This window comes from Corvus brachyrhynchos, unplaced genomic scaffold (genome assembly GCF_000691975.1).
Source record: "Corvus brachyrhynchos isolate BGI_N302 unplaced genomic scaffold, ASM69197v1 scaffold22, whole genome shotgun sequence".
NCBI classification, from domain to species: Eukaryota; Metazoa; Chordata; class Aves; order Passeriformes; family Corvidae; genus Corvus; species Corvus brachyrhynchos.
This window is the reverse complement of record NW_008238355.1, coordinates 7,483,796-7,509,951: the sequence shown is the minus strand read 5'-3', so window position 1 is coordinate 7,509,951 and position 26,156 is coordinate 7,483,796. Positions and strand designations below refer to the sequence as shown.

Sequence of the window (26,156 nt, the reverse complement as noted above, 5' to 3'; positions counted from 1 at the left end):
TAAATGTCATTGCTACTATGGACTTTCCTTCAGTATACTGAACACAGAAAGTATAAGTAAATGCAAACTGCTCTTCCATGCAATAATTCCGGTAAAAGAAACAATGGTAATGGCTTTTTGAACACCGTGATATTGTAGAGGGTACACTCATTAGATTCCGAAGGAATAATATTCCTTTCTACTTCATAAAATATGTGAGCACATGTAATTAAGTTCATTTTCATACATTCAGTCCTTGTCATTATCATGATAATAATAAGACTAAGAAGTAAAAGTGATACCACAACCAAGATCTCAGATTTTCACAAACCTGATTGAATACTTTTGCACAAGATTGTCTGTACACCTGGAAAGGGTTGAAGTCAGGCTGCTCTTCTCTGTCCTTCAGTGTCAAAGGCAGGCATTGACTCGAGGTAACACCATCTTCAGAAAAGTTCTCCCAGGACAGCTGCTCTTTCAAATACTCCTTTTGAAAGAAAAAGCAACCACACATATAGTACAGGCCACCTAGCTTTCTAAGTGAAATTTGCCTACATTTCAAGCATAAGTTTACAGAATGCTTGATAGAAGTTGCTTTTAATAAGCGGGGAATAAACAATCTCTTAAAAAATAGATAACTTTTTAAGAATATTACCATTTTACAATAAACAAGAAATAACCTCCAAAAACATGCACCCAACTGAAGCAAAACAGAACAATCTAACCTATTGTTTTGAAATTGTTGTCAAATTATATATATATAAAATAAATGAGAACATACACACATATGTGTTAGGTATATGTAGAAATGAAAAACAAATGTTTTTTATGTCTTTCGAATTAAACATTTTGGAAAACATTCAACAATTACTATATGACTATAAATCAATTCTTTGATGAACACGTTCTAAACAGTTATTTAAACACATGAAATAAATATTCTCCCACTCTTCAAAGTGAAAGGAATGAGGGACTTGTCTTTACAAACAAGCTGTGGGCCTGCTGAAAGATAAAACTAGTACTGAGAGAGAAAACAATGGGAAGGGTTCTACTGATTGATGAATGGAAAGAAAGAGATATGTCTTTACAAATAAACTATAGGTCTGCTGATAAATGAAATTGGATCTTGAGAGATGAAAGAAACAATGGGAAGAACCATAAATTCCATAAGAATTAAAATAAAGGGGAGGTTATACATTAGAAGCGAGTCTTAGGTATTAGGCATTTTGGGAAGTCTGTACCTTTCAAGTACCTCAGCCAATGGGGAAAGAGAGAGGGAAATGCGGTCGGGAAATTAGGATAAATAGGAGGCTGTGCCCTCCAAAAACTTGAGAGACCCCAGGGAAATGCCCCATGGCCTCTCCCTTTATTCGAACAAAGTAACAGGACTCCTCTGTCTCCTTTCTGGACATAAACCTCTGGTGTTTGTGGATTAAATTTCCTGACAAAAGTTATTTTTAGCTGTTTAAGCATTCAAGGACTAGAAGAAGATGATGATTTGCATTGCCATTTTAGAAACTATACTATAACAGATGCATGATTATTTTGGATACAATCTTTTCTGTTTTCACTTCTTCAACTACTACGTAAATAAATCATCATTGCAGGCCAATGAAGTGTTTTGATTAAAAGAACCATTATATGAAGAACTAGATAATGAAACATTTACACATCTATTTGCTGGAAAGACTACTGTGATTAAACAGTTTATTGTTATTAAAATGAAGTCCATAACATTGAGCAAATACTCAAGGTGAGGCATTAAGATGGGTGGATGCAAATGCTTCTCTTACTTGCAGTACTACTGAGATGAAATAACATGCAAACTACCTGCCAAGGCATCCTGTGCCTCTCAGTATCTCTTTCTGAAAGAAGAGTTTCATCATCTATTTAAACTTACCCAACTACACCCTGACCTGAAAGGCACAAGTTCACTTTCAGTCCACACTGACTGTAGCTGTTTCTCTCTTGTGTTGGCATTAGCATATGTTGTGAAACCAGCCAGAAGAAAAAAAAAATTTCATCCAGGTAAAGAAGCAAAATGATTTCTAGTACTAGTAAAAAGGGGGGGCCTAGGAGTGGAAAAGCACCAGGACAAGAGAAAGAGAAGGACTGTCTCTCTGCTGGTTGCAGCCGAATGTCATGTCTGACCAAGAGAATCACAAAATTGTCTTAACGTATGGAAAAAAACCCCAACCAATCAAAAAACGAAAAATAAATTGAGCTTTTTTTGCTTAAAACAACATCACAAACGAACCGTGAAAACATGCCCTCTCTTGGCTAGTTTTTCTCAGCTTTTAAGAATATCTGGATTTTTATTCTCCATTCATTCATTCATTCCTTTATGCCATAACAAAGATTTTAGAGCCACGGTGAAGGAAGTTATTTAAAAGTTATTTCTATACATCTACCAATTTTTGTAAATGTACTGCCTTCCATGTACACATTTTTACAAAACCTGTAGACAGCACTAAAGCAACCCAGCCCTTTGGATATAATGCAGCCAGCAGAAGCAGACTGTGTTGCTTTCTCAGTAGCAATACCGGAAATAGCTGTCCATGCGCTGCCAAATGAAGAACTACTTGCTCAGCTGGTGAGAAAATACAATATTTATTTTGCAAAACCAGTACTCTACAAAATGGCACAATACTTATTCTAGGATCATCTTAAACACCAACAAAATAATGAACCAGCCTTGGTACACCATCTCCACTCCATATTTGGAAAGCAAAACCAGCTCACTGAACGGGTAACTTTGGGGTCTGGGACCAGCGGAGACCACCAGAGGGACCCCTGGGACAGAAGAACGCATGTGCAAAGAGGGGGGGGGAACATGTTACTGGTCTCCAGGAAATTCTTATCATATGTATGTTTATTCTGGGAAAATCAACGAATATGTAAGTAAAATATAGTATATAAGCGGGATCTTCTCTGTACTTGACATGCATAATTTTGGTGGAAATATCCCCTTCTGCATACGGTGCTGTAATAAAGAATGCCTGCTTCTTAATGCTACAGTGGTGTTAGGAAGGAGCTTTTCACCAATTTTGGTAACACCTGCTTGCCGGGGTTCGAAAAATTCAAGTGGTATACAGCTGACCTCAGTAAAGGTGTTTTTCTGTCTTTAATAAAATACTGTGGTTTTGGTTTTGATGAAGAGATTTATTCAACAGTGGCATATATATTATGTTAAGATCTCCTTTAGTATAGTAAATATTGTAGGCTCTGAAAGGCTCATGTTTCAAAAATGTGAAAATATATAATCACATCTGTACACATGTGAACTATATCCTCACTACACTGACTGGGCATCAAACCAAGTATACAGAATATTATTGAGCCTGACAGCTCAGAAGAGTTATCTCTTTTGTTGGCATTACTAAAAAATTATTTTTTAAATTATTATTATTTTTGGCAAATGCATGAAGGACTGCAAGCTCTTTTGAGTACTACAGTATCTATTACAAATTTTTGTAAAATGATATCTCTATTTTCAAATACAGTTTCCAATAATCCATATCCCTTTTCACCCGCTTTTCTAAGCAACATCACTGAGAACAACAATTTTCTGTCTCCTCATTTTGTTCTCTAGTTTCACATGATTACTAAGCAGTGTAGCATAAAGATCTCTAAACTAATTTTAAGAAAACAATCCTTTGACATTCCAAGGAGCCTTTAAACAAAAGGACAGACCTTTGAATATACAATCAAATCTATTTCTTCATAGTCATACACATTAAACGTAATTTAGATTTTGAAAAATAATACTGAAAAGTGCATTATCATAATACCATGCTAAGCATTAAAATGTTTTGTAATGGTTTCAAAGGCAATTGAAAGTAATACAGTTACATCCTTCTGAGTCAAGCTGGTCAGGATCTCTTTTCTTCTTTTTTAAAACAATACAGTTTTTTCCACTGAGGAATGTTCTATTTTTAAAAAAGGTCCTACTAGCTGCAGAAATTCAAGGAGAGACACCTGGGATGTGGAAAGTCAGGCTGAAGTCCCTCTTCCAGCTAATTCTCTCAGCCTTGTACCTCCTATTGGAGCTGTTCCACTTTGTATAAATAACCAAATACTCACAGGAGTCAGATCTTGGATCAGGGTCTCCAAAACCCAGCATGTGCATTTTATTCCTCCAACTAGGGTATGATTCTATTTTTGACCCTGAAAGTTACAGAATGCATTTTTACTGCAATTTCTACAAGGCAAACAACTCCAACGGGAAAAAGAAGGAGTTCCATGATGATAGCTAATGTTATGGAGGTTTGGGGAGCTAGTTCAGATATGGGAGATGCAGATACAATTCCCTGGTCTAAACCACGAAGTAAAAAATTTGAGCCTGCATATGCTGTCCCCTAGGTAACTGTGCTAACTACCGGACTATATGCTATTTTCGGTGGTCTTTTCCTCACTCCTTTATACCTAAGAGTAATCCTGAATGTGCTCCAGGTGAAAAGGTTTTGTTTATTACAGTAATAATTTTCACTTCACTTCCCAAACCAGTTACACAGAAACCAGTTAATTGTTTGAGATGAAACCTGAAAAGATTCAGTACTGTACTAATGTTAGGTTGCCATCTCTACATATATACTTACATTGCTTCTAATGCTTCCGAAGACAGATTCATAAAGGTTGCTTTTAAGCCTGTACTTAGGAACTAAACAGTTGGATCTGATTTTCAGAAGCACAGTGTTAGTCCCAAGGTGCACTCTATGGCCTTCCTACAGACATAGCTGCCTAGTGGGGGTTTTTTGCTACCAATTTTTTAAAAAGCAAAATCCTGGCCTCTGCCTGCATTTGTATTATTTTGTATTTTATTGTAAACACTTCCGTATACTTGCCATGATTTTAACAGCACCTTCTTACGCATTCAGGTAATTTAGTAATTAAAGCTAATAAACAGAACTTTCTTAATAAAGTTGTGTAGAACTGTGTTATTGTACAATTTAAACAAACCTATGTTTAAGTGAATAAAATCAGAATGCTTTTGGTAATTTGGGGCAATTTAGAACAGCCTTAGAAATAATGCGGTAATTCTTTTACATTGCCAAAATTCCATAAATCTGAATTTGTTTCTTGTAATTTTAAAAGCACTTTAGATGAACAGAATTGTCTAAATTGAGTAAGATTTCATATGGATGCATTTACTTCCTCAGTACAGCCATAGGGGTTGTATGTTTGCTTGTTTAAATCAGGAGAGTTAATTAACCACACGTAATTTTACATTTTTTTCAGTCAACTCTTCAACAGCCTTCGATGATTTTTAATTTTTTTTTTTTTTTACTGTGCTCAGATTCCAAAATGTATCTATGGTCTACAACATGAAACTGAAGGAAGTTTATGAGCCATACTACTGTCTAAGTACCTAAATAAAATCTACAGTGTTTCCTATAAAATAATCTTTTCTGTAGAAATGCACAAAAGCCTAAACGGAATGGATTCTATTAAAATACAACATAGGATTCTATATTGACTCTAAGAACTATTATTACCTCCTTGACTAACCCCTAGCTGCCAGCAGACGCTGCCCCAGGCCAGTACACACCTAATTGCTCTGTGAAAAGGCCGTTTCCCTACCTCATTGAGCCGGATGATGTGATAAATTTGCCTCAGGTATTTGCTACCACCTGGTTTGTGGCAGATATCCAGGACCATCATGTTTATATTATCCTCAGTGAATCCAAGCGCAATGCTTCCTTCCTCTAACGTTGCACCTTTAACTGTGACTGAGGCACTAGAATATAAGAAAGATACAGTCTTAAGTTAAATTTCTAAGAAGCAAAATATTAACACAAACTCAGCTAGAACTACATGTTCAGAAAAACCTGGAAGTACTTGACTTGCATAAATGTTGTTGTATATATATATCTCTCACATAATACTTACTAAATAACATTATTATACTAATTTTTATCATCTTAATCAGAAAGATGAACACACAAAACACTCTTTAAGGATATAGAAGTAGCAAATATTTTCGTTTCCCCTACAGAAGTATCTCTGCTACTAGAAATGGCATTTACCTTCGATCTCTTGTTCACTTTTCTATGCCCATCACAGCACACATTAAAGCCTAATTAATATTTCAGAAAAGTAGCCATTACTCGAAGTATAGGTTAGAAGTTTTAAATTGAAGTATTTTTCTTTCCACTGGTATGTTGTTTACCATTTAAAAGGTACCTATTTGCCACTTGTTGCATTTTTTGCCCTGTACTGTTACTTGTTTTCTTTGTATTTGTGTGAAACCTCTACCAAGGAAAATCTGAAGGTGACATTCCCAAACGCCTCCACAATTGTGCATTCAAATCTCTGATCATTGTCAGTCTGCTCTCCACACACAAACACAAGTTACTATCTCACTATTGTTACTGATAAAGTCTAAGAAAGAAAAAGTACTAAAATTTTTCTCAAAGCAACACAGGTATTTGACATGTATGTGTCAAGAACTCAAAAGATTAACAAGAATATATTGTCCTTCCTACAGACACTATTGGATTAAGTTAAAATAAACCAAAGAAGCATTCTCAATTAAAAGCAAAATCAATATTGTATCGTTTTCAAAGTAAAACGAAAAACAAATCACCAAAAAACCCCCCAAAACCTGAAAACAAAACCACTGTGCTTGCAGTTTACTGTTGAAAGTGTGCCATGGTTACAAAGTCATACTTTGAAAGTTGATGTTTGACCTACAGGCTGCCTGAAATGCTGCACAGCTGCTGGACATTAATGCTGATATTGCTTCCACATGCAGTTTCAGAATGTCCTACAGAGCAAATAGTTTCAAAATATAAACTATAATTTTGTTCTTTGCTGACTGGAAGTGATACTCTGTTATTATGGTGTACTTTACAGAAAAGCTTCAAAGAAATTGATCTTTAAATTAAAGCACACTTAAGGCTGATATTTGATGCCATGTACAGATACAACCTGAATTTCTTGTCAAAATTCTTAGTGACTAACATTGAAAAAGCTAAGAACCTCTGACAAAGTAATGTATCAGTGCCAGTGCCCAAATTGTATCCTTTACTGCCCGTTACTGTGCAGGTGAAGCAGATGATTGGATTCAGGCAGCACTATGATTAATGACTTCCTTTCTGGATTTGGGACTGCCTATCAATCATGTCATTAGGAAGAATGTGCCCTGAGAGAGGCAGACCTCAGCCAAGGAATAACTGCATTCATCTTAATCTGTATATGCACCCAGCCAGCAAGGTCAGGGTCACCATGATGAAAAACAATAATCTTCAATTCGACAAATTACTTTGCAAAGACAGACCTTTCTTTTCTTCTCAGGACGTGTGTTTTTCAGAATCTAACATGACTGTTTACAGCTCTGATGCTACCATAAAGTGAAGGTTATTTTAATGAATACTAATACTTTCAGGCAGTACACAAGGCAGGCAAAGAGTGCCACTTTCTGAACCTTTCAATGAAGACTATAATTTTTGAAATATTCTTTAAAATTAAGTTAATATATAACATTTAGACTTTTTATCTAAGTAGCAGTCCTGATAATAATAACATAACACAAAATCAAGCAAGAATTTTGCTTATAAAAACCCACTGCACTTCAAAGACATTTCTACAGCTCTGTAGGTGAGTCCCAAATAAATTTTTGAAATTTATAGGGGTCTTTTTCATTCACATGCTGTATCTATTAGAAGTCTATAACCATTTATGAATACATATATGCATGTGCATACAGCTACATGAGAAAATAATTTAATTATTGAACAGTTACATAACACCAATTTAGATTTTCCAATATAGTAATTTCTGTTTCAAACAAATCAGATGAAAATCATAAATCTCCTCTTGAAAGATTACTTTTAGTTTAGTAATTATGTGGCTGCTACTTACTTTAATTGAATATTTGAATTTGAGCTTTAATATATTAGTTTTGTAATTTGCATTTATAAAAACATTTATCTCTACATTTCATCTCTCAGCTATTTATAAACTGGATCTTTTTTCCCCCCCAGATATTGACTCATAATATTTGAATGAAAAACAGAAAAATAACATTCATATTAGACTTCTATTCCAGAAATGCAACTGAAGTCAGGGGAGTCAATTTCCTAACTGCATCAAATAACTGCTCACTTGGAGAGCAGGTAATGTATTCTTCATTAATCTAAGCTTAAAATTACCAGGCCTAGTCATACGTTAGTTTTCTCTTTGGTTGACACTGTACCCATACAGAAAACATTTTCCATGTTTACTTTCCACAACCTGATACCTAATGTATAACACAGCATTTTTGTGGTATTTTACAAAAGAAAATACAGCAGTATATTAACTTAAAATTCTCAGCTTCAGAAGATGTGCAAATTAACTAAAGTTTTAGTTTTTAGAGGTTATGCACAATATTGTCTTCCTGTATTTGTATTTTAAGAAGTACCTATTGTCTCAGTGACATTAGAAATTGTATTATGGGACCATTGTGTTAAGTATCAATTTACAAATTATCATCATGGTTTTTTATTCTACAACTCCTTCAATCACTGGCATCTGGCTTCAATCTTTTAATCATTGGATTAGACCTTGTAAATTAGAATTAAATGGAAATGTAAAGATAAGAAAAGGCCAATGTCAATGAGCGATTGTGTGACGCTATTACTGCTTACTGCTACCCACATTAACTGCTCGTAGAAACAGGACACTGTCCCTTAAAGCACTGCATGAAAGCCTATTCATTGGTATCACTGATTCCAACCTACAATCACTGTATCCTTTGTTGATATGGACAGATCCTGACATGACAACAACGACTGCAACCTTCAAGAATACTCATTGAAAAAACAGCCATCTTACTTTCAGTAGTTACAATTTAATTCATTAAGTCATGTAATTCCAATAAATCTAATATTGCAAAGTTGATGAATGGTATTTTTGCAGAATGATACATGACTGCAGCATTAAAACAGACTGGACTACAAACACATCGACATGTACACAACTCCTTGAAAAATCACTGTAAAGATCTTAATATCAAATGTGAAGGAAAAATTGGTATTTTCTCAGAAAGGCACAGCAGGATATTCTTCTTGTCCTGTGTTGATATACCCTATTTGCCTCAGGGTTTGATATGTTATAGAATGAAGTATGCTAGCTTTTTATTCACAGATGAACACTGAAAGCTTCTTACAGTTCCTCTTAATTTACTCACCACAGTAAAATTAAATTATAAATATATTTAGTACCTGTTAACATTTTGAAAGCTATAACAATGGACTTGTCCACATTTTTGGCTCATCAAGAAAATAAGAAATCTTGTAGTACTATGAACACACTGTTCTAATGAAACAACCATCTTTTACTATTTCAGCAATGAACTTAAATTACAAATCCATGTATGAAGCCATCAATATTCCATCAATATTAAGGACTAATGCGCTTCATATAAGATCACTGCTCATCTGTTTTCCTTAAAATTGAGCAGTAGCCATAGACATGCCAATAATCTAGTAAAATAAAGAGCAAACAGTTGCATTTGAAAAACACTAAGCTCTTACCAGTCTATGCTCAATTTTCTTGCCTTCAGCAACTGGCTTTCAATCCAGTTTGGTCTTTGCTGTTCAATGCTTTGTATAATCTTCTGGGTCACTTGCTTAGGACCACTTTTCTGTTTTCCCATAATACTTTCTAAGCATACACGAACTAAACTGAGTTTTTCTTTGCTCCATCTGTCAAGTGTTGCACCTGTTAAAAATTCTGCAGTATTTCCATCCTCAAATATCCGACATATAATTACAATCAAGTTCCAGACAAGCAGACCAGCTTTCTTCAATTCAGCAAAGTTTCTTGACATTCTTCTCTCAGCCAGAAAAAAGAAGTATTTAATTGGGGGAGGCAAACATGCAATCACTGTAGGTAACTTGCTGATTACAATAGATACTGCTTGAGCTGCAAGCCTTGTGAAGCCTTAAAAATAGAAAGAAAAGATGATATGATTAACATTAACATTACAGTTCTAACATGCTTCTGAATATTGCATGATAATTTCTAACTTTCTTTTGTAGTGAAAATGGGCAAAAAGCTTAAGTACTCAACACTGTAGTTTCACTTCTATTATGGTTTCTGCACATAAATCACACAAATTCGAAACAATCACATGAATTAAAAGCAGCAAATTTAGACTGTGACTCTTAACAATTAGTCCTACTGTGCACAGTCATTACAGGATTAATGAGAAAGACAATACTCAGGTATTCTGAATGCTAAAAAGTTGTCTTCAAAATTGTAATTTTTTTTCAACTTCACAGCTGAAGCATTACACTTAGTGTATGAGAATATTACACACATTCATAATCTCTAGTTTTTTATCAATCCCTTTCTATGTTCAAAACAACAAAACTTCAGTTTATCATCTTTCATATAAACATCTACACTAGATAGCACTGCATTTTAAAGATTCCAGGTAATAAAAGTAGCTATAAAAGTAACTAGAGAGAAATTGTGCTGCTCAAAACCCAAGACACATTTAAAATGAAAAAGTATAGCAAAAGGTGATCCACAGCATGGACTTAAGTCAAGATTTAAAATAGCACCAAAACAAACCCCAAACAACTAAAAAAAGCTCCATGTCATTGCACCTGCATGTTTTTCTTTTATTATAAAAAGAAGCCATATCTGTTCTAGATATCACACATACAAATTTAAATTGTCTTGAAGCCTGGAGTCTTACCTCTCTTGCATATCAGTTCACACATAGCAATTAGCATAAAATAGCAATACAAGTTCTAGATTAAAATGAGAGTACAGTGAAGATGTATGAAAAAAAAGAATGGATTTATGCCCTGGCTGGGCCACAATCTACACACTCAAAACTCTGCCAGAACATACTACTGTACTGAAAATAATCAGGTGGAAATAATTTACCATGAAATGTTTCCAAAAGTTAGCCTTCTGAACCATGACCTGAAATGACAGATGCTTTAGGCACTGTGGGCTATGAAAAAGCACACCAGAAATCAGCTTTACACCTAATCACCTTCAAAACACCTCCTATTCTGTATATGATTTCTTTCTTTACTAACTGTTTCAACAACCAAGCAGTAGTATATTCTGCAACAGTTTCAGTGGTTTTTTTATTCAAGCATAAATTGCTGTCTTGTAAAGCTGGGATGAATGACAGTCCTGAATAAAAAGATGATAATGAAAAGGAAAACTGTTTACAGCCATTGAGGCTGAAGTATAGGCATTATTCTTCACTTTGTTTTGAATCCCATCTGACTACTGCCAGATGCTGAAAACATATTCAATACTATTATTATCAATACTACAATACTGATTATTTTCAAAATCTTGTTTGTATATGTATGGGCGTAAGCCTCAAGAAAGAATAACTGAATTTTAAAGCAAAGTACTTAAAAAAACCCAACCAACCACCACAGGATGTTAGGAAATAGTTTGTTCATTGTCATACTACAACTCACAAAATCTATCTGCCCAGTTTTGGAGCAAAGGAGTTAAAAGTTCTTACGACAAACTTAGAGGATGTATTGTATATATATAAATATTATGTATAAATTTCACCTACATTTCCCAGGTTCTTTTCTCTTCATTTCCCGAGGAGTGTAATTCCATTCCTTTGGAACAGTTTTCAGTAAGCTTTCAGGAACTATTTGCTTGTGCTGGTATGTTCCATAGTTTTCTCTCGCCTCCCACGAATGCATCAAAGAAATTATCTGTTTCACTACACCCTTGACTGAATTAATCAAAGTCAACTTCAAGCATCTGATAACTTCTGGCTCTGACTCACCAAAACTGGAAACTTCAGAAGAAAGAATTATTAAATATTCAGTAAGTGTATTCATTTGTGTAAATCTGTTTCAGAAAGTGTTTTCAGCATTTTTATGGAAAAGAAGTAGCATTATGATTCATAATAAATTAGACCTATTGGTCCATTACAAGTTAAAGAAAGAGTATAATACAAAACCATATAGCATCTTGGTACCATTTTAATACAGTACTGACAAAAAAAAAATCAATTTATTTCCTTCATTATCATTTCTCCACTGATATGTTTATAAAAATTCAATTTAAGCTGATTGATGTCTTCCTTTTTATATGGAAAACATTCAATTACTTGTTAGGCAAGTTATCAATGAGGCAAAAAGATATACCTTATTTTCTACTTGTTTGTCTTGATAGTATTAATGAAGTTGCATTCATTAGATACCCAAACTGTTATGCTACAGACACTAAAGGAAAAAAAAGGTACTTTGGAAACAAAAACACATACAAATAATAGTCATCAACAGAAACACAGCATGTCATCAGAGATTGCATGTTCAAAACACACCATCCTAAATACAGTTATTGACATTACAACAAGTATCAATCTTCTCCACATTCTTAATACCACAGCAAACTGCAGTTTCTCCGTTGTCATGGAGCTGCAATTGTCAGGCAGAGTGTTGCAGAGGATATCAGAAATGTGTTTTGACATGTCAGATCCTTAGATCCTTTGCTCATATGTTTGCTTCCCTCTACTTTTTGCTGATCTAATCATGGTCTTTCTGGAAGCTTCCAGGCACCACTTCTCTGTTTTTCATCCTCTTATACCTTAAACTTCTATTTTTTGCAATCCCATTTTTCTCTGAGAAGTACCTGAGCACTTTCATCATCACTGTTTTCTATTTTGGGATGTTCATAATTCTACTTCCCCTCCTGCATTCTCCCATTTTCTTCCTCTTCTGTTAAGCCTTCCTGCTTTTAATCCATAATTTGCAGTATCACCCTTCTAAGCCTCACCTCTTTCTTCTGGTTGAATACTGGTTTTCTTTGAGGGTAGAATTAGTTGCTCTAATTGTGAGGGCAGCTCTCCCTCTCAACAGTAAATAAAGAGGCTGAGTGCCTGTTGACACCAGAGCCTATATGCTCATCAGATTACTTCTCCCTCAACAGGAAAAGAAGTCCTTCCTTCTCTTTTTCCACTTTCCTTCCATGCTTCCTTACTTTTAAATTGCAGCAAAGGTCTGGAGCTGTTAAATGCATAGAAGCGAAGAACCTCTACTTGTAGAGACCTACAAAAACGTTCTGCAGCCAGTCTGCTGGTAAGAAAGACACTTAAGGTAATCAGACCACTCAAACACTGCTCTGGAACCTCTGCATTCCTCAAAATTTTCACCACTCCTACCATGGCCTGACTGCACAAAACCCTTCAATAATACTGTAATTTTGAAGTAAGCTAACATAATTTCACCCGATTTATTATGGTAAAAATAATGTTCACTACATGTCTAAAAACAACCAAGATTTAACACCAGATTTGAAATGCTTATTAATAAATTAAATACCTGTCATATTGTATAAGCAATTCCACAGCAGCTCTTTTTCCATGTAGGACTCAAAAGCAATGCCAAGAGATTTGGGCGATAAAGTGCAGTAAGACAATACTGTGAAGATTGCTTCAATCAGAGTATTGTTATTTTTTATTTTGTTATTTTCCTGTTCCAAGAGAGAACTTTGCTCATCACAATTCAATGCTTCATTTCCTTCAAAATAAACATAAACATGGTTCCAATAATTTCCAAGTAATTCAAGGTCTCAGTAATAGACAGTATTAATCAAAACAAACTGTAAAGTGTATCTGAATAATATTTTAAACAATAACACAGATACTGAAATCTGATCTTTCTCTGCCTAATGACAGTTGACTGTCTTCCTGAATTATGTGTAGCCAATAAAAAGGAGACTCAAGCATGTTTTTAAACCATGGACTATACCTATTTAATTAAAAATTAAATTGAAATTTATTGTATTATGAATTGATTATTTACTGAATATTAAGCAGAACTGAACTGCAGAATCACAGTCAAAAAGCTATTACTGCTTAACTCCTCTTACTTATATATTAGTCATATGAAATAATAAAATCCTATTTAGATATAAAAAATTAAGAAAAGTAGCAGCTCCATATTGCCCAAAATGTACTGGCCTTGTTTTTCAGTATAAGATGAAACTCAGAATAAATCAGTTCCACAAAACAAAATCTCAGCCCTGCTAGTATACAGATTTTAAAGACAAGTAGTGATTATCATAGAGTTCAGTGATAATTTCTTACAAATATTTACAAATGTTTCTGATAGTCATTATAAAGCAATCTCCCAGCTAAAAGATAAGGTTGTGTTTAAAACTCCTGGAATCAATGGAACTCAATGACTTTGACTTGTGCTAATGTCAAAGACCTGAGCTTCCCATCTGTTTGTAAAATATGCTTCTGATGTTAACAACCATAAGCAATGGCCAGAGCCATAACCTTAAATAGAGTTAAATACTCTTAATTTAAATTTCTAGTTTGCAAACCCAACGGTTTCTGTAAAAAGTATTTAGATAAAAATATACTTTAAAATGTCATGGCTTTCCACCAGTTCGGTTGTCTTTACCTTTTGCAACCTGTGGAAGAGAAAGATGGGAGACTTCAAAATCTACCACAATGAAAAATCATTGCTTTCAACCCATCTTTGAACGACTTGAGAGTTAAAAAAATCTCATTTTACTCTCTTCTGAATTCCTACAACCTAATTAATGCATTATTGTAAAACACTCAGTCTAGGTAATATGCTACCTTAATAGAAACAGAGGATGTAGAAAGCTGAAAAACACGACCAGTGATTTCATAACCAGCAAGCTGTGGATTTGTGTTTTTTCCCAAGGTAGCAGACGGATCAGCCATAAGATGGTTTTTTAATCAACTTTCTTTTCCCTATGAGTTGAGTGAGCTGACATATATTGTTTTCCAAGCCAGATGCTTCTAAGTGAAGACTTAAATGGATTCCACTGATTCACTCAAACCAGGGATATGTATGACAAAGAAATAACCATCAAAGCACAAAAAGCAGTTCAAATGGTGAGATTAAAATCTGAATAGAACTTTGATTCTGTTACTGTAAGTATTTATTTTTAAAATTAATTTAACCAAATTCTAGAGAGGAGGTTTGCTAAGATTTCAAGTACTACGTAAAGTGTCTTTGCAGTACATTATGGGAAATTAGTTTGTTTAAAGATGCTTATGACTTGAAATTAAGCATAAATTTGTTTTATGACCATGCAGCATAGAAAGTTTGAGTCACAACTTACTAATAACTTTTCTATCAACTTAGTGTTACCAAAAGATTTAGATAACGAGAAAGGAGAGTAAAAGAATTTTGTAGAGGGGGTTATACATACATCTTGTTATAACTACTGTATAATGCAACTCTTGTGCTTTTAAGCAAAGATCTTAATGAATCCACTGGTAAATCATTCTGTGGCTAAACATAACAAAATGTGTAAGTATTCATCAGCTTTTTCTTGTTTTAGACTGAAGTAATTATTGTCCTTGTTGTAAGAACAACCTGAAAGCTCAGGTTAAAATTAGTTTTCTGATTTATAAGTGGGCATGGGTCATAGAATCACAGAATACTTTGGGTTAAATGGGACTTTAAAGGAAATGTCAGTTGAAAAGTTTAGCTACCTGATCAGTATAGCTGGTTAAATATTATGAATTACGAGTCTACAGAAAGATATGTAGATTTCTCTTGCCTGAGATTTTTTCTTTTACATTTAGTAACTCACCTGTCATAACATTAAATATTCATCTCAGTTTGAACTCCAATGCAGCCTTCTTGTTAATTATTACATAAGAACAGAATTTGTATGATCGGCATTATACTTACTGCCCTGTGATGCTTCCCTCTATACATTTCTCCTTTTTTCACTGACTGCATTTGTATAGCAAAAGCTAATTTGTGAAGGGAACCTAAAGCTCCCACAGGCAGCTCGAAGGAGATGCTGCTTTATCATTTTAGGAAGACTTAACATTCATCCATAAATGTGGCTACATATTTACCTAGATACCTGCCAGAATAAAAAAAAAATCAGCTGTTTGTTGTTTCCATATAGCATGATATTCTATATGCACAAAAAATACCAAAGCATATTAAAATATTATTTTTTTAATAAGTATCTCTATAGGAAAATTATATATCTATTGAATAACAGCTATGCCCTAACCATTCACAATGAATCATTCTTCCTATGACAAAATAATGCGCTAAACCTCTTGGGATACTACCACGTATTTTAAAAACATAACTTCAGGAAGGCAGACTTACAAGTGCAATTTACCCATATTTCTTTCTTACTGATAGAAATACCATTCAGTAATTTGCCAACATTATCACTCATCCAGCACTTATCTACTACAAGTCTAGCCATAAAATGAATCTTGCCAAATTTAAAAAATCTTCTGTTATTGACTCTAGATTTCACTCTCCCTGGTGAATCCATGCACAACAGCCAAGCTATAAACAGTTATGCTGTCTTTTTTGATCAAAAGAGGTAGTCAAAACTTAAATTCATACATGTTTCATTTAGGAAGAGGAATTGAAGATGGAGCAAATTATTTCTGTTATAGGTCTTTAATTTGCAAAGAGCATGAAATTTTTGCTTTCTTTACCGAATTTAAAAGTTTCTTTAAATCACAGCATCTTATAAGGATATAAAGAACGCAAAAAGCATATGCTTGACTTGTTTATAGAATCAAATCCTTCAACAGGGACTCTGCAGTACACTATATCCTCAGTGATTCTTATATCATTGACTTTTTTTCTGTTCCTTTACTGTATCTGACCTGGTAGATCATTTTACTTTTCTTTCAGAGTTGCTCCTCTCCAATGACAGCTAAAATCTATTGTACCCTTGAACACAGCTTCATATTGGCAGAAAGTGTATTATTTTAATTTTAAATTCCAAGGAAAAATTTTACATCATAGATTCAGGGAAGAGTCACAGCATATTATGAGTTGGAAGGGACCCACAAGTGTCATCAAGTCCAACTCTTAAGTAAATTGCCCATATGGGGATTGAACTCACAACCTTGTTGTTAACAGCACCATGTTCTAACCAACTGAGTTAATCTCAGGGTCATTGTACTTTTTCCCTGAATAAAATGCAGACCTTAAATCTACCCGTTTCAATTTAATAGATTCCAAATAATAATAAGCCCTGTATTAGCTGCTACCTGTGAATCCAATATATCCTAAATTTGTGACAACTAAAAAGCTCGACATGGCAAAGAGGCTTTAACAACACTTATATCATCTGTCCATAAATTATTAATGTATCAGCAAACTGCTTCTGTAGCAATATATTTATATGTCACCAGTCCCACAGCATTTTAATCTCATTCAACTCCATTTAGATTTTTTTGTCCCTAAACAATTTATATTTTCAACTATCTGAGAAGAAGCTTCCATTAATGAATTTCTGAGTTAGTGACTTGTGCAAAATCTATCTTATCTATGGCCAATAGAAAATAAAACATTACTGTCAGAATACCTCCAGTACTGATTTTATGGGATAGTATGCAGAAATTGTGACCTTCTGACAGCCAAAATTTGATGGGGCAATAATGAATTTAGTCCTATGGCCACATTAGCTCCCTTGTGTTACTCCATGTATTGGGATAGATACTAAAAAGCTTACCTTCTTAAAACTTATTCACTCTAGAGCTCTACTGTAACAAGAAGTTCCTATCAGAAATTACTAAGTCTTTGAAAAGCTATCCATATGACCATATATCACAGACACCAAGTCAATCACACATGTATCAGAGACTGTCTTCACACTCTGTCAAGAAAAGGTAAGTGATTCACAACACGGCTCCACTATAGTCCAAACAGAAATTACTATATAAGTTGTCAGAAACTCCATAAAATCTGTTTACTGTTTTCTCTAGCTTATCACTGGAAAATCACCAAATGGAACAGGATATCTGATTAAGGTCCCTTTTTTCTTGTCTTCCAGCTAGAAGTACATAACTTCAGTAAATCCTTCATTGGTTATGCAGGTACAGAATCCAATAAATTTACTGGTCAGATGGACCTTTTGAGGAGATGCCACTTTTAAAGTAATCTCCTAACCATTAGGCTACCATGACACAGATTGCTATCATGAAGAGGCTAAGAAAACTTTCAGGGGTACTCACAAGCTTCATATTGGATGATCCACAAATACCTGGAGGAGAGATCTACCTCTGCACAAGGACATAAATTACTCAAAGAGATTTACTTCTGCTCTTCTAATGAGAACAAGGTTATAGATTAACACACAAGTTTTGTGAACAAAATCTGCAAGACTACTTTTCCCCAAAATGGTGCGTGGTTGAGCCATTGGACTAACACAGCTGCTAGTTTTTTCACTTGTGTGATAGACCGCGACTCAGGATTATTAAATCCAAGGAGTCATTAGAAGAAAGCACAAAAGTAATGACCATCAAGAACCTGAAATTAAAGTGTCAAATTGGTACAGATTTAAACAATGCCAGAATTTTGATGGAGTTGGTAATTTATGTAAGGCATGTATATTTTCCTCTGTAATAATTAACTACTACCACTAATAGTTCAGTCTGATCCCCAGATGAGGTCATTTGATGAAGTTACCGCTTTTCACTGTTCTTTCAGGGTAACTCACAAACAAACAGTGCTATTTACTCTTAAGTGTCTAAAACATAATTAACTAAGTTTGATCAAAATTTAGTTGGTACTTTAAATTTACCTTAAAATGGCACATTACACATCATGGCAGTTAGAGAACTGCTTGAAAGAGGGCAAAGAATTGGAGTGGGGAAAAAAAAAATCTTCCAGTTCTACAAATACATTTCTAAGTTCTCTTTCCAAAAAACGGCTAATAAAAGAACAGTCTTAGAAAGCTCTTCATATCTATTAGTGTCTAGAAAGCTGTCTAATGGTGCACCACACAATTATATTTTCTTGGTGGAAATCTTCCCTTCTCCAACCTGCTCATGTGTGCAAGGTAATTGATCTCTTTTTGAAGCAAATCACATTTCTTTGGGTCCAATTTCAGATTTGCAGCCTTAGACCTATTACAGAATATTTGCAAATGTTACTATCAATTCTTATTTCAAAATTTTAATGGGGCCCAGGATATCATCTAGGTTGAAATGTCCAGACTACACAATACTGTCTCTCAAATATGTATTGTGCAAACCAAAAACATTAGGTGAAACTGCCAATGGCCTCGTCCTGCTGTGAAAGCAGTTTTCTTACAGTTTATCTCCACATGCCAGTATTCACTTTAAGGTTGTGTGTAGCAAGACAAATAAAATGTCTATAACAACTGGAGTCTCATGTATTTCTGGTAATGAATAAGATTCTTTTTAAGACTATAAAGCAATACATTGCATTTTCTATTGTACATCATTAACTTGATACTACTATCTCTTCTAAAACAAAAGTATGTATGGACCCAAGGACTGACTGAAGGTATGGAATGCGCCTTGTTGACAATTTCCCAGTGACAATTTCTTAGTGACCAGTGTCTTATCTGCTATTTGTATGTGGCCAGGTGTCTATTGGTGGAGTCCTCTTTGGTATTAATCCTGTGTTGGGCCAGTGCAATCCAATAAAGCTATTGCTGTTTGATTTATTATGCAAAGAAAAACTCCTGATTCCTGGAAATAATGACTATCAAACTAGTCACAGACTGTTCTACTGGCATGCTGTGTATTTAGAGCAAATCTAGCAGAAATTCTCAGCATTCACTTTCATCCTTCACGTTTTCATATCAGCATCTGCTGGATTCAGTTACTCATTTTATACAAGAACCACTTCCTTTTTCCCTCTATTATTTGTTGCTCGTCAAAAGAATCCATTTCTGTTTCACATTCATGAATGATAAGGCAATTATGGTAAAAAAATCTGCCAAGCAAATTGCAAACCAGTTTGTTTTATTTCAGAAAATTAACACCATACCAGCTACCTTCACAATTTCTCTCTGCAAAGCCACAGCAGAGACCTTAGATGCTTTACTCACTCAAGAGGGTATCTTGAAGAAATCTTGAAGAAATCCTAGAAAAAACTCTAGGATTATATGGCACTATAATTTAACAGACCTAGGTTATATAGACTTGTAGCTTATTATAGAGGTCAAACGTGCAAATCAAATGTTTCAACCATTTTTTCAAAGTTGCCTTTATGCAGTAGCCATACTCACTGAAGACAAGTGGTTCAGTTCTGGGTATCTGATTTATTACCTTTAGTATTTTTTGATGCAAGAACTTTGTATTTCCGTATTTTAGTTTTTATGTACATTTCATACATCATATAGCACAAAAAAATGACAAAAGTGAACATTTTGTCATCTTCCTGTCCAGACAGTGTATAGTTATATTCGTGGAGTTTCAATAGCTTCAGCAAATATGTTATCCTTCTTATAACATTGAGCAACATGAATCATGCATACATAGCTTCTCCACAAATACTCTTTCTACTGAAAAAACTTTGGCAATCCCAACAGTACTCCCTACTATGATGGAGAATATGCATTCCTTCTGAACCTCCCCATGGTACAACCATGAGAACAATGGGGCTACATTGAAATTTAGTGTGTTTGAATGATGTCTACTTTGAGTATCTGAGTGTGTCAAAACCATATAGAAAAAAATTAATCAATGCCTAAGATTTTTTGCCTTATGGACTATTTTTTAAAAGGAGAAGGAAAGAATGAATGTAAAGAATGTGAGAAGGCTTTTCCTATTTAAAAAATTATTATGTAGTTAAATACCAGGGAGTTTTTTTATCACTAGGGCAAATAGCTCAAAAAATTATGGTATACTTAGTTGCATAGGAGAAGGAATAAAGAATACAAATTTTTTGTCATTAGAGAATTAACCCCATTGAAATTAATTTAGATTATACGGATTATCACAGATATCAACTTTATCTAAACTGAAAGTTTATTCATTCCAATATTGAAGTTACATGAATAAAGCCTGTGTAAATAACACATTTTGTAATTCAAACTAACATGGATTTCCCTAAAGCTTAAGAGGTTGGTCAGTCAATAGACTAATATATTCTGTCACTTATTACCTGCAATAATTTAAACAGATAGTAAAATTCAATACTGGATAACACAGGGTAAGACTATCACCCTGATCAAACATTTGTCAGTCCTTGTAAAAGATGACATGCGTTTGAGTAGGCAAGTGTACGCACCACAGCTCTCAATAAGATGCATGACAGCAGTGGAAGCTGTTGTTCCCCTGACAAATACTAGAACATTTTAAAATGACAGAAATAAATCATGGTGTATACATATATATATAAATGCAGTTTTATATATGCAGTTATATATATATATATATATATAAATGTTTATACGTATATATAAAATATTATATGTACCTTACAGGTTTTTTGATAAATAGGAAGAATTCTTTTGACAAAGAAATTTAGAAACCAAGACTCTTATATTCCTGCAAAATTAAGTCAAGCACGTGATTATACCATTCAACAATATCATTTAATCTGCAAACTATTAAAGGAATGATGTGATAAAGTTTGTTGCTTCAAACACAATACCATCAGAATGCAAAGAAAAATTTGTAGAAACATTATTTTATTTATTCTACTTTCAAAACATCATTAATGAATTAACAAGCAGAAGCATATATGTAATTCTAGAAGCCTACAGTGACAAACATATAATAACTTCAACAAAACATCTAAGAAGCTTTCCACTGCTCAAATATAATTTTGAAAGTGGTCTTTTAGACTATAATCCACACTTTTGAAAAAACTATGTAGAGTAGTTGTGGTATCAAAGCTCCGTTAAGCTCAAATTCATTTTGACTCTTTTGCATTTATGACAGCAGCCTATTTTAACAAATTGCATTGCTTTGAAATTATTACTACACGAATTGAGTGCAAATTCTCACTAAAAAGGTGATGACTTTTTCTATCTTTTTACCCATTCAAGAAGCATCCTACTGATAAGTAAATGGGTACCTAACCCCCAAAAATGGCTGTCAGCCTTCCTCCAGCATTTAAGTAGTTAAAAATGAATTTGTTTTTCTCACTGATATTCTTATATGGATTGACAGTATCTATACTTACTTGAGCTTCTCAGCAAAATTTTCACTAAGAGACAATCACAATGCAGCAATGTTTCCAAAAGCAAGTTCAAATTACAGTATGGCTGAGATAAGAGCAGCTTCAGCAGACCTTGGGTGGCCATTTCTCTGGCTGATGGAGTCCTTTCAAAACGTAAGATAAAGACAGAAAGAATAATACAGTTACTTTATCTATGAAATTAATATCCTTAAATTGCAGGACACTAACTCCCTTAAGTGTCAATCCTTCCCAGATTACTCTGAAAATGCTTTCATGCTTCCTTACTTTAAGGCAGCTCAGAGAAAGAATTACATTTAATTTCAACTAGTTAAAAGCAAATTGACATTTGTTAGTCAGCCACAGTTATATCTGATACAAAAAAACTGTGTTTATCTCTGTCATGGAACTGTATTTTTCCTGTCCTACCACGCAAAAAGGAGGTTTTTTTCCTGCAGTTGAATAAATGTAAGGGTATTATTTTTTAGTTTATTATTGCAGTAATTGTTGAGTAAGAGATCTGAAGTGTCTGTCCTTGATGAAGCATATGCAGCTCTTAAATTTAAACACTGAAAATGCTCAAAGAGGTTGCAAGATTCCACTTTAGGTTGAGCAAGTCTTACACGTCCTGAAAAATCCATGAGAAATATAGACTGGTTAACATTTTGCCAGCAGGGAGAAGTGAGAAAGTGTAGTACAAATTCACAAGCTTATAAAGAGATTGCGGTTTATATTCCATTTGCAGTTTATTTTCTGTTTGCGATTTCCACGTTCTGCAAAAATTGAGGTTTCCAAATGATATTCCAGGGCTTACTCTGAACACAGCCAATGACCCAACACCAATCATTGAACTCACATTACAGTTAAACAAAAACCAAACAAATCTGTCCTTCCAAATGTTTATCATCTACTGTATTTAGTATTTTCTTCTTGAAACACTTTTAAAAACAAGTTTTCAAAATTGGACTGTGTATAATTTTTTTTCTTTAATGTGTAAGTTTTTATAAATTTGAAAGTTTTTTTAAAATTAAACTTCAACTGATGTTTAGCCACTCTATTTACTTTTTTGGCTACAAATTCATACAACAATAGCTGCTAACATTGAAACTTTATGCAGCTCATACGTAAACTTTTATGCACACGAATTTTACATGTATGATTGTAAGGACTTCGTATGGGCTGAGGCATTGACTCTGCAGGTATAAATATTATGTACGTATGCAAAAAACACCTTCAGCATCAGTTAAAACCCTCTTCATGAGGAGGTTTTCAGTCTGGGATTTTCCAGTCAGACTAGAGAAGGATTTATATGCATCTGCTCAAACACTTTGTGTGCATTTAGACATAACTTTTTAACTTTTGAGACAGAACTAAAATGGGCTCATGTGGTTGTTCTAACAGAGGGGTACCTCTCCATTAAGTTGCACACTTTTACAACCTCTGACTTACCCAAGTGTGCCACCACCCAGCTATGCTTGAATGCACGCATGAAAGAACTAGATGACTGCACAAATATTTCGCTGTTGAGTCAAGGCTGCCATTTATACAGTATACTCAATACAAACCTACAAGTCCTGGAAAAGAAAATGTTGACTGATACACTCTTCTAGTTTAGTCCCTCACATATCTGTGTTTCCATTAACAGAAAAACCAGTATGCCACATATCTTTCAGGGCAGCCCTGAAGTCAGCTAAGGAAACCATCCTCCAGCAAGGCCGTTACATCCCACTAATATGACAAAACTCCACTGTAATAGTCATTTTAGCAAAGGAAGATTTTAGACACCTCAGCCTTTGCAATTTTAACATTAAGCAAATACCTCTAACCTCAGAAGCAATGTCTATGCCAGGAAACCTTATGTACAGCTTTTGTGATTTTCACCCGGTACTTTATATATAATTGCTGACAGTGCAGCACTGACTCTACAATTATATTTGCATATTAGCACAGACTGGATTCCAGTAATATTTATCAAAAATATAAACACATATACATTTAAGTCTTGATAGAACTCACAGTCAAAGTAAATTCTCCATACTTAAAATACATACTGCAATCAAACATTAGGACTTTGTATTCTTAAAAGAATTACCTTAATTTCTGTATGTTCAAGATTAGGTTTATATATATAATCTAATGGATGTATAACCTATATATAATCTAATCAGTAAGTTAATAATTAAAGTTAAAATTAAAACAGTTATATTTTCACAGTAGAATTAATGCTATGGCTGACACCAAACTCAACACTTCACTAATTCAGTTAAAATATTTGGGCGAGTTTAATTTTTTTCTCTTCCTTTAATGTCACGCTATCCTACCTAATAAGGTCACTCATTGCCTTCAGACTAAAAGATAAGTGACAAGTTGGGTCAATTAGATTTATAAAGAATAATATTTTAAATTCCTATAGAAATAAATGACATTTTTAGAATATCTGAATTGAAAAAAAAAAAACCAAAAAAAAACCCCTGTCTGTCATTGACCAGATGGGAAGTTATCATGTTGTAATATACACCAGTTCTTGGCTCTTTAAGCATCTTGCAAACTGAAATGTACAATGGTGTGACTCACTTGGAGGAAAAATAAAATATAGCAGACATTCCCTACAGCCATGAAGCTAGCACCAATAAATGCACTGAGAAGTTTTGTAACGTGCATATGGAGAGACATATGTTCTCTCATCCTCATAGCTCAGTACTAGTGAAAATACGACTAGCCTCATAAAAAGTGACAAAAGGTGAAGTACATATAAATATCACACATATAAATGTCCTGTTTTGTACAGAAGAAGAGAAAAACCCTACCTTTGATTTGCAAATGGTATGATTATAAACCCCAAATGAGGCCAAGAAGAATCACAATTACTACTAAAGGAACTGTAATATAAATTATCAGTAATTTTTTAGTTTGATAACCAACCATATTATTTTGGCTTGTATTCAAGACAGAAAGAAAACCTCAAGTAGGAAGCTCAAGATTTTATAAGGCAAGTAAATATGCTAATTCATGGTAACAACCTTGACACTGATGTTGGAGTCAAACTGATAAAATTAAACAGACTGTAGCCATTTTCAGCAATGAAAAACAACGTAGGAAATCCATAGTAAACAAATTAATTTCAGGAATTATCAAAACTTTCTTTTGAAATACCAAGCTTAGAAAGACTACATACTTTGTAGCTACATGTACGACAGATTAGACTCTTCAGTTAAAAATTAGGTGGCCACAGTTGAGAGGTATACAATAGCCTGTGTTTTCAATTTTGTTAGGGACAGTGAACATATATACTAATTAGATATAAGATGTAAAACAAGAAAACCATCCACAAATAATTAGGATGCTCTGAAGTACAGTTTGCTGCAATACTTAAATATAATGTGTCTTGATAATGCTCTAAAGGCAGTATTTGAAGGGAGAAAAAGTTTCATTCACACAGTATAAAGCCAGTGAAAAAACTAGAACACCTCAGAATTACTCATTAGATATAGAACCCTTCACTTATTTTTTCTGAGCAGCTGAAAGGTGTGTTGTTAAAAGAGAACATTAAATATTTTACCAATATAGTTCACTCATTATCACCAGGACAGTACACAAGGTTCTCTCTGCATATATGGACTGTTCTCACACAGGTACACTGACTGTATCTTCTCAGAGATGTACTTTCTTTTGTACTTTTCATTTTCCTATTTGCTGATCAAGAAGTTGTGTATTTTATTACCTTTCTTCCAGGGAAAATAAGTGCATACTACATAGCTCTGGAATAGTTTTCTGCTATTTATTCAAATCTATCTTAATTCCACCTCAGGAAAGATAATTATGTCTGAAATGGTACCAGCATTTCCTTTACATACTGTTACACAGCATAGGGTACTCACTTGTGAAATCATCTTCCAAAACTCATAATTTGAAAATAACAGTAGCACTATAATTTCAATTTTGAGATCTGGCCTTACATGGGGACATAAAAAAACTTACTGTCTTTTCTACAATGAAAATTTAATGAAGCATAAATTTTCCAGAAATGGATGACTAGATTCCTTTCTAATGCAGTCATTCCCTCTACTGTATCCCTCCTTTTTCTTTCTCTCCAACCATGCATAACTTAAAAAGCCACTGACAAAGTTCCTTGAAGCTTGATAAACACACATGATCTTTCATGCTTTATAAGAACTTAAATTACTATTTCAAGCAGGACACATTCTGAATTCACCAGTTATTCAACTCTGCTTGGCATGTAGTTAGCGAAGCACATGACTTTGATGCAGTCAC

At 34.1% G+C, this 26,156-nt stretch overlaps 1 protein-coding gene across 5 annotated transcripts in view; it reads right to left on the bottom strand.

The window, feature by feature from the left end:
• KIAA0825 (KIAA0825 ortholog) overlaps nt 1-26,156 on the bottom strand; it is a 211,402-nt gene that overhangs the window by 120,909 nt on the left and 64,337 nt on the right. For 3 of the 5 annotated variants that reach the window (XM_017735435.1, XM_017735437.1, XM_017735438.1), the window contains 6 exons: nt 21,891-22,030; nt 13,287-13,484; nt 11,525-11,758; nt 9,498-9,906; nt 5,560-5,716; nt 311-466 (listed from right to left, as the gene is read on the bottom strand). In XM_017735435.1, the coding sequence (XP_017590924.1) occupies nt 311-466; nt 5,560-5,716; nt 9,498-9,906; nt 11,525-11,758; nt 13,287-13,484; nt 21,891-22,030 (1,294 nt within the window). The remainder of the gene's footprint in view (nt 1-310; nt 467-5,559; nt 5,717-9,497; nt 9,907-11,524; nt 11,759-13,286; nt 13,485-21,890; nt 22,031-26,156) is intronic. The other 2 variants (XM_017735436.1, XM_008634580.2) reach the window with 2 other exon arrangements.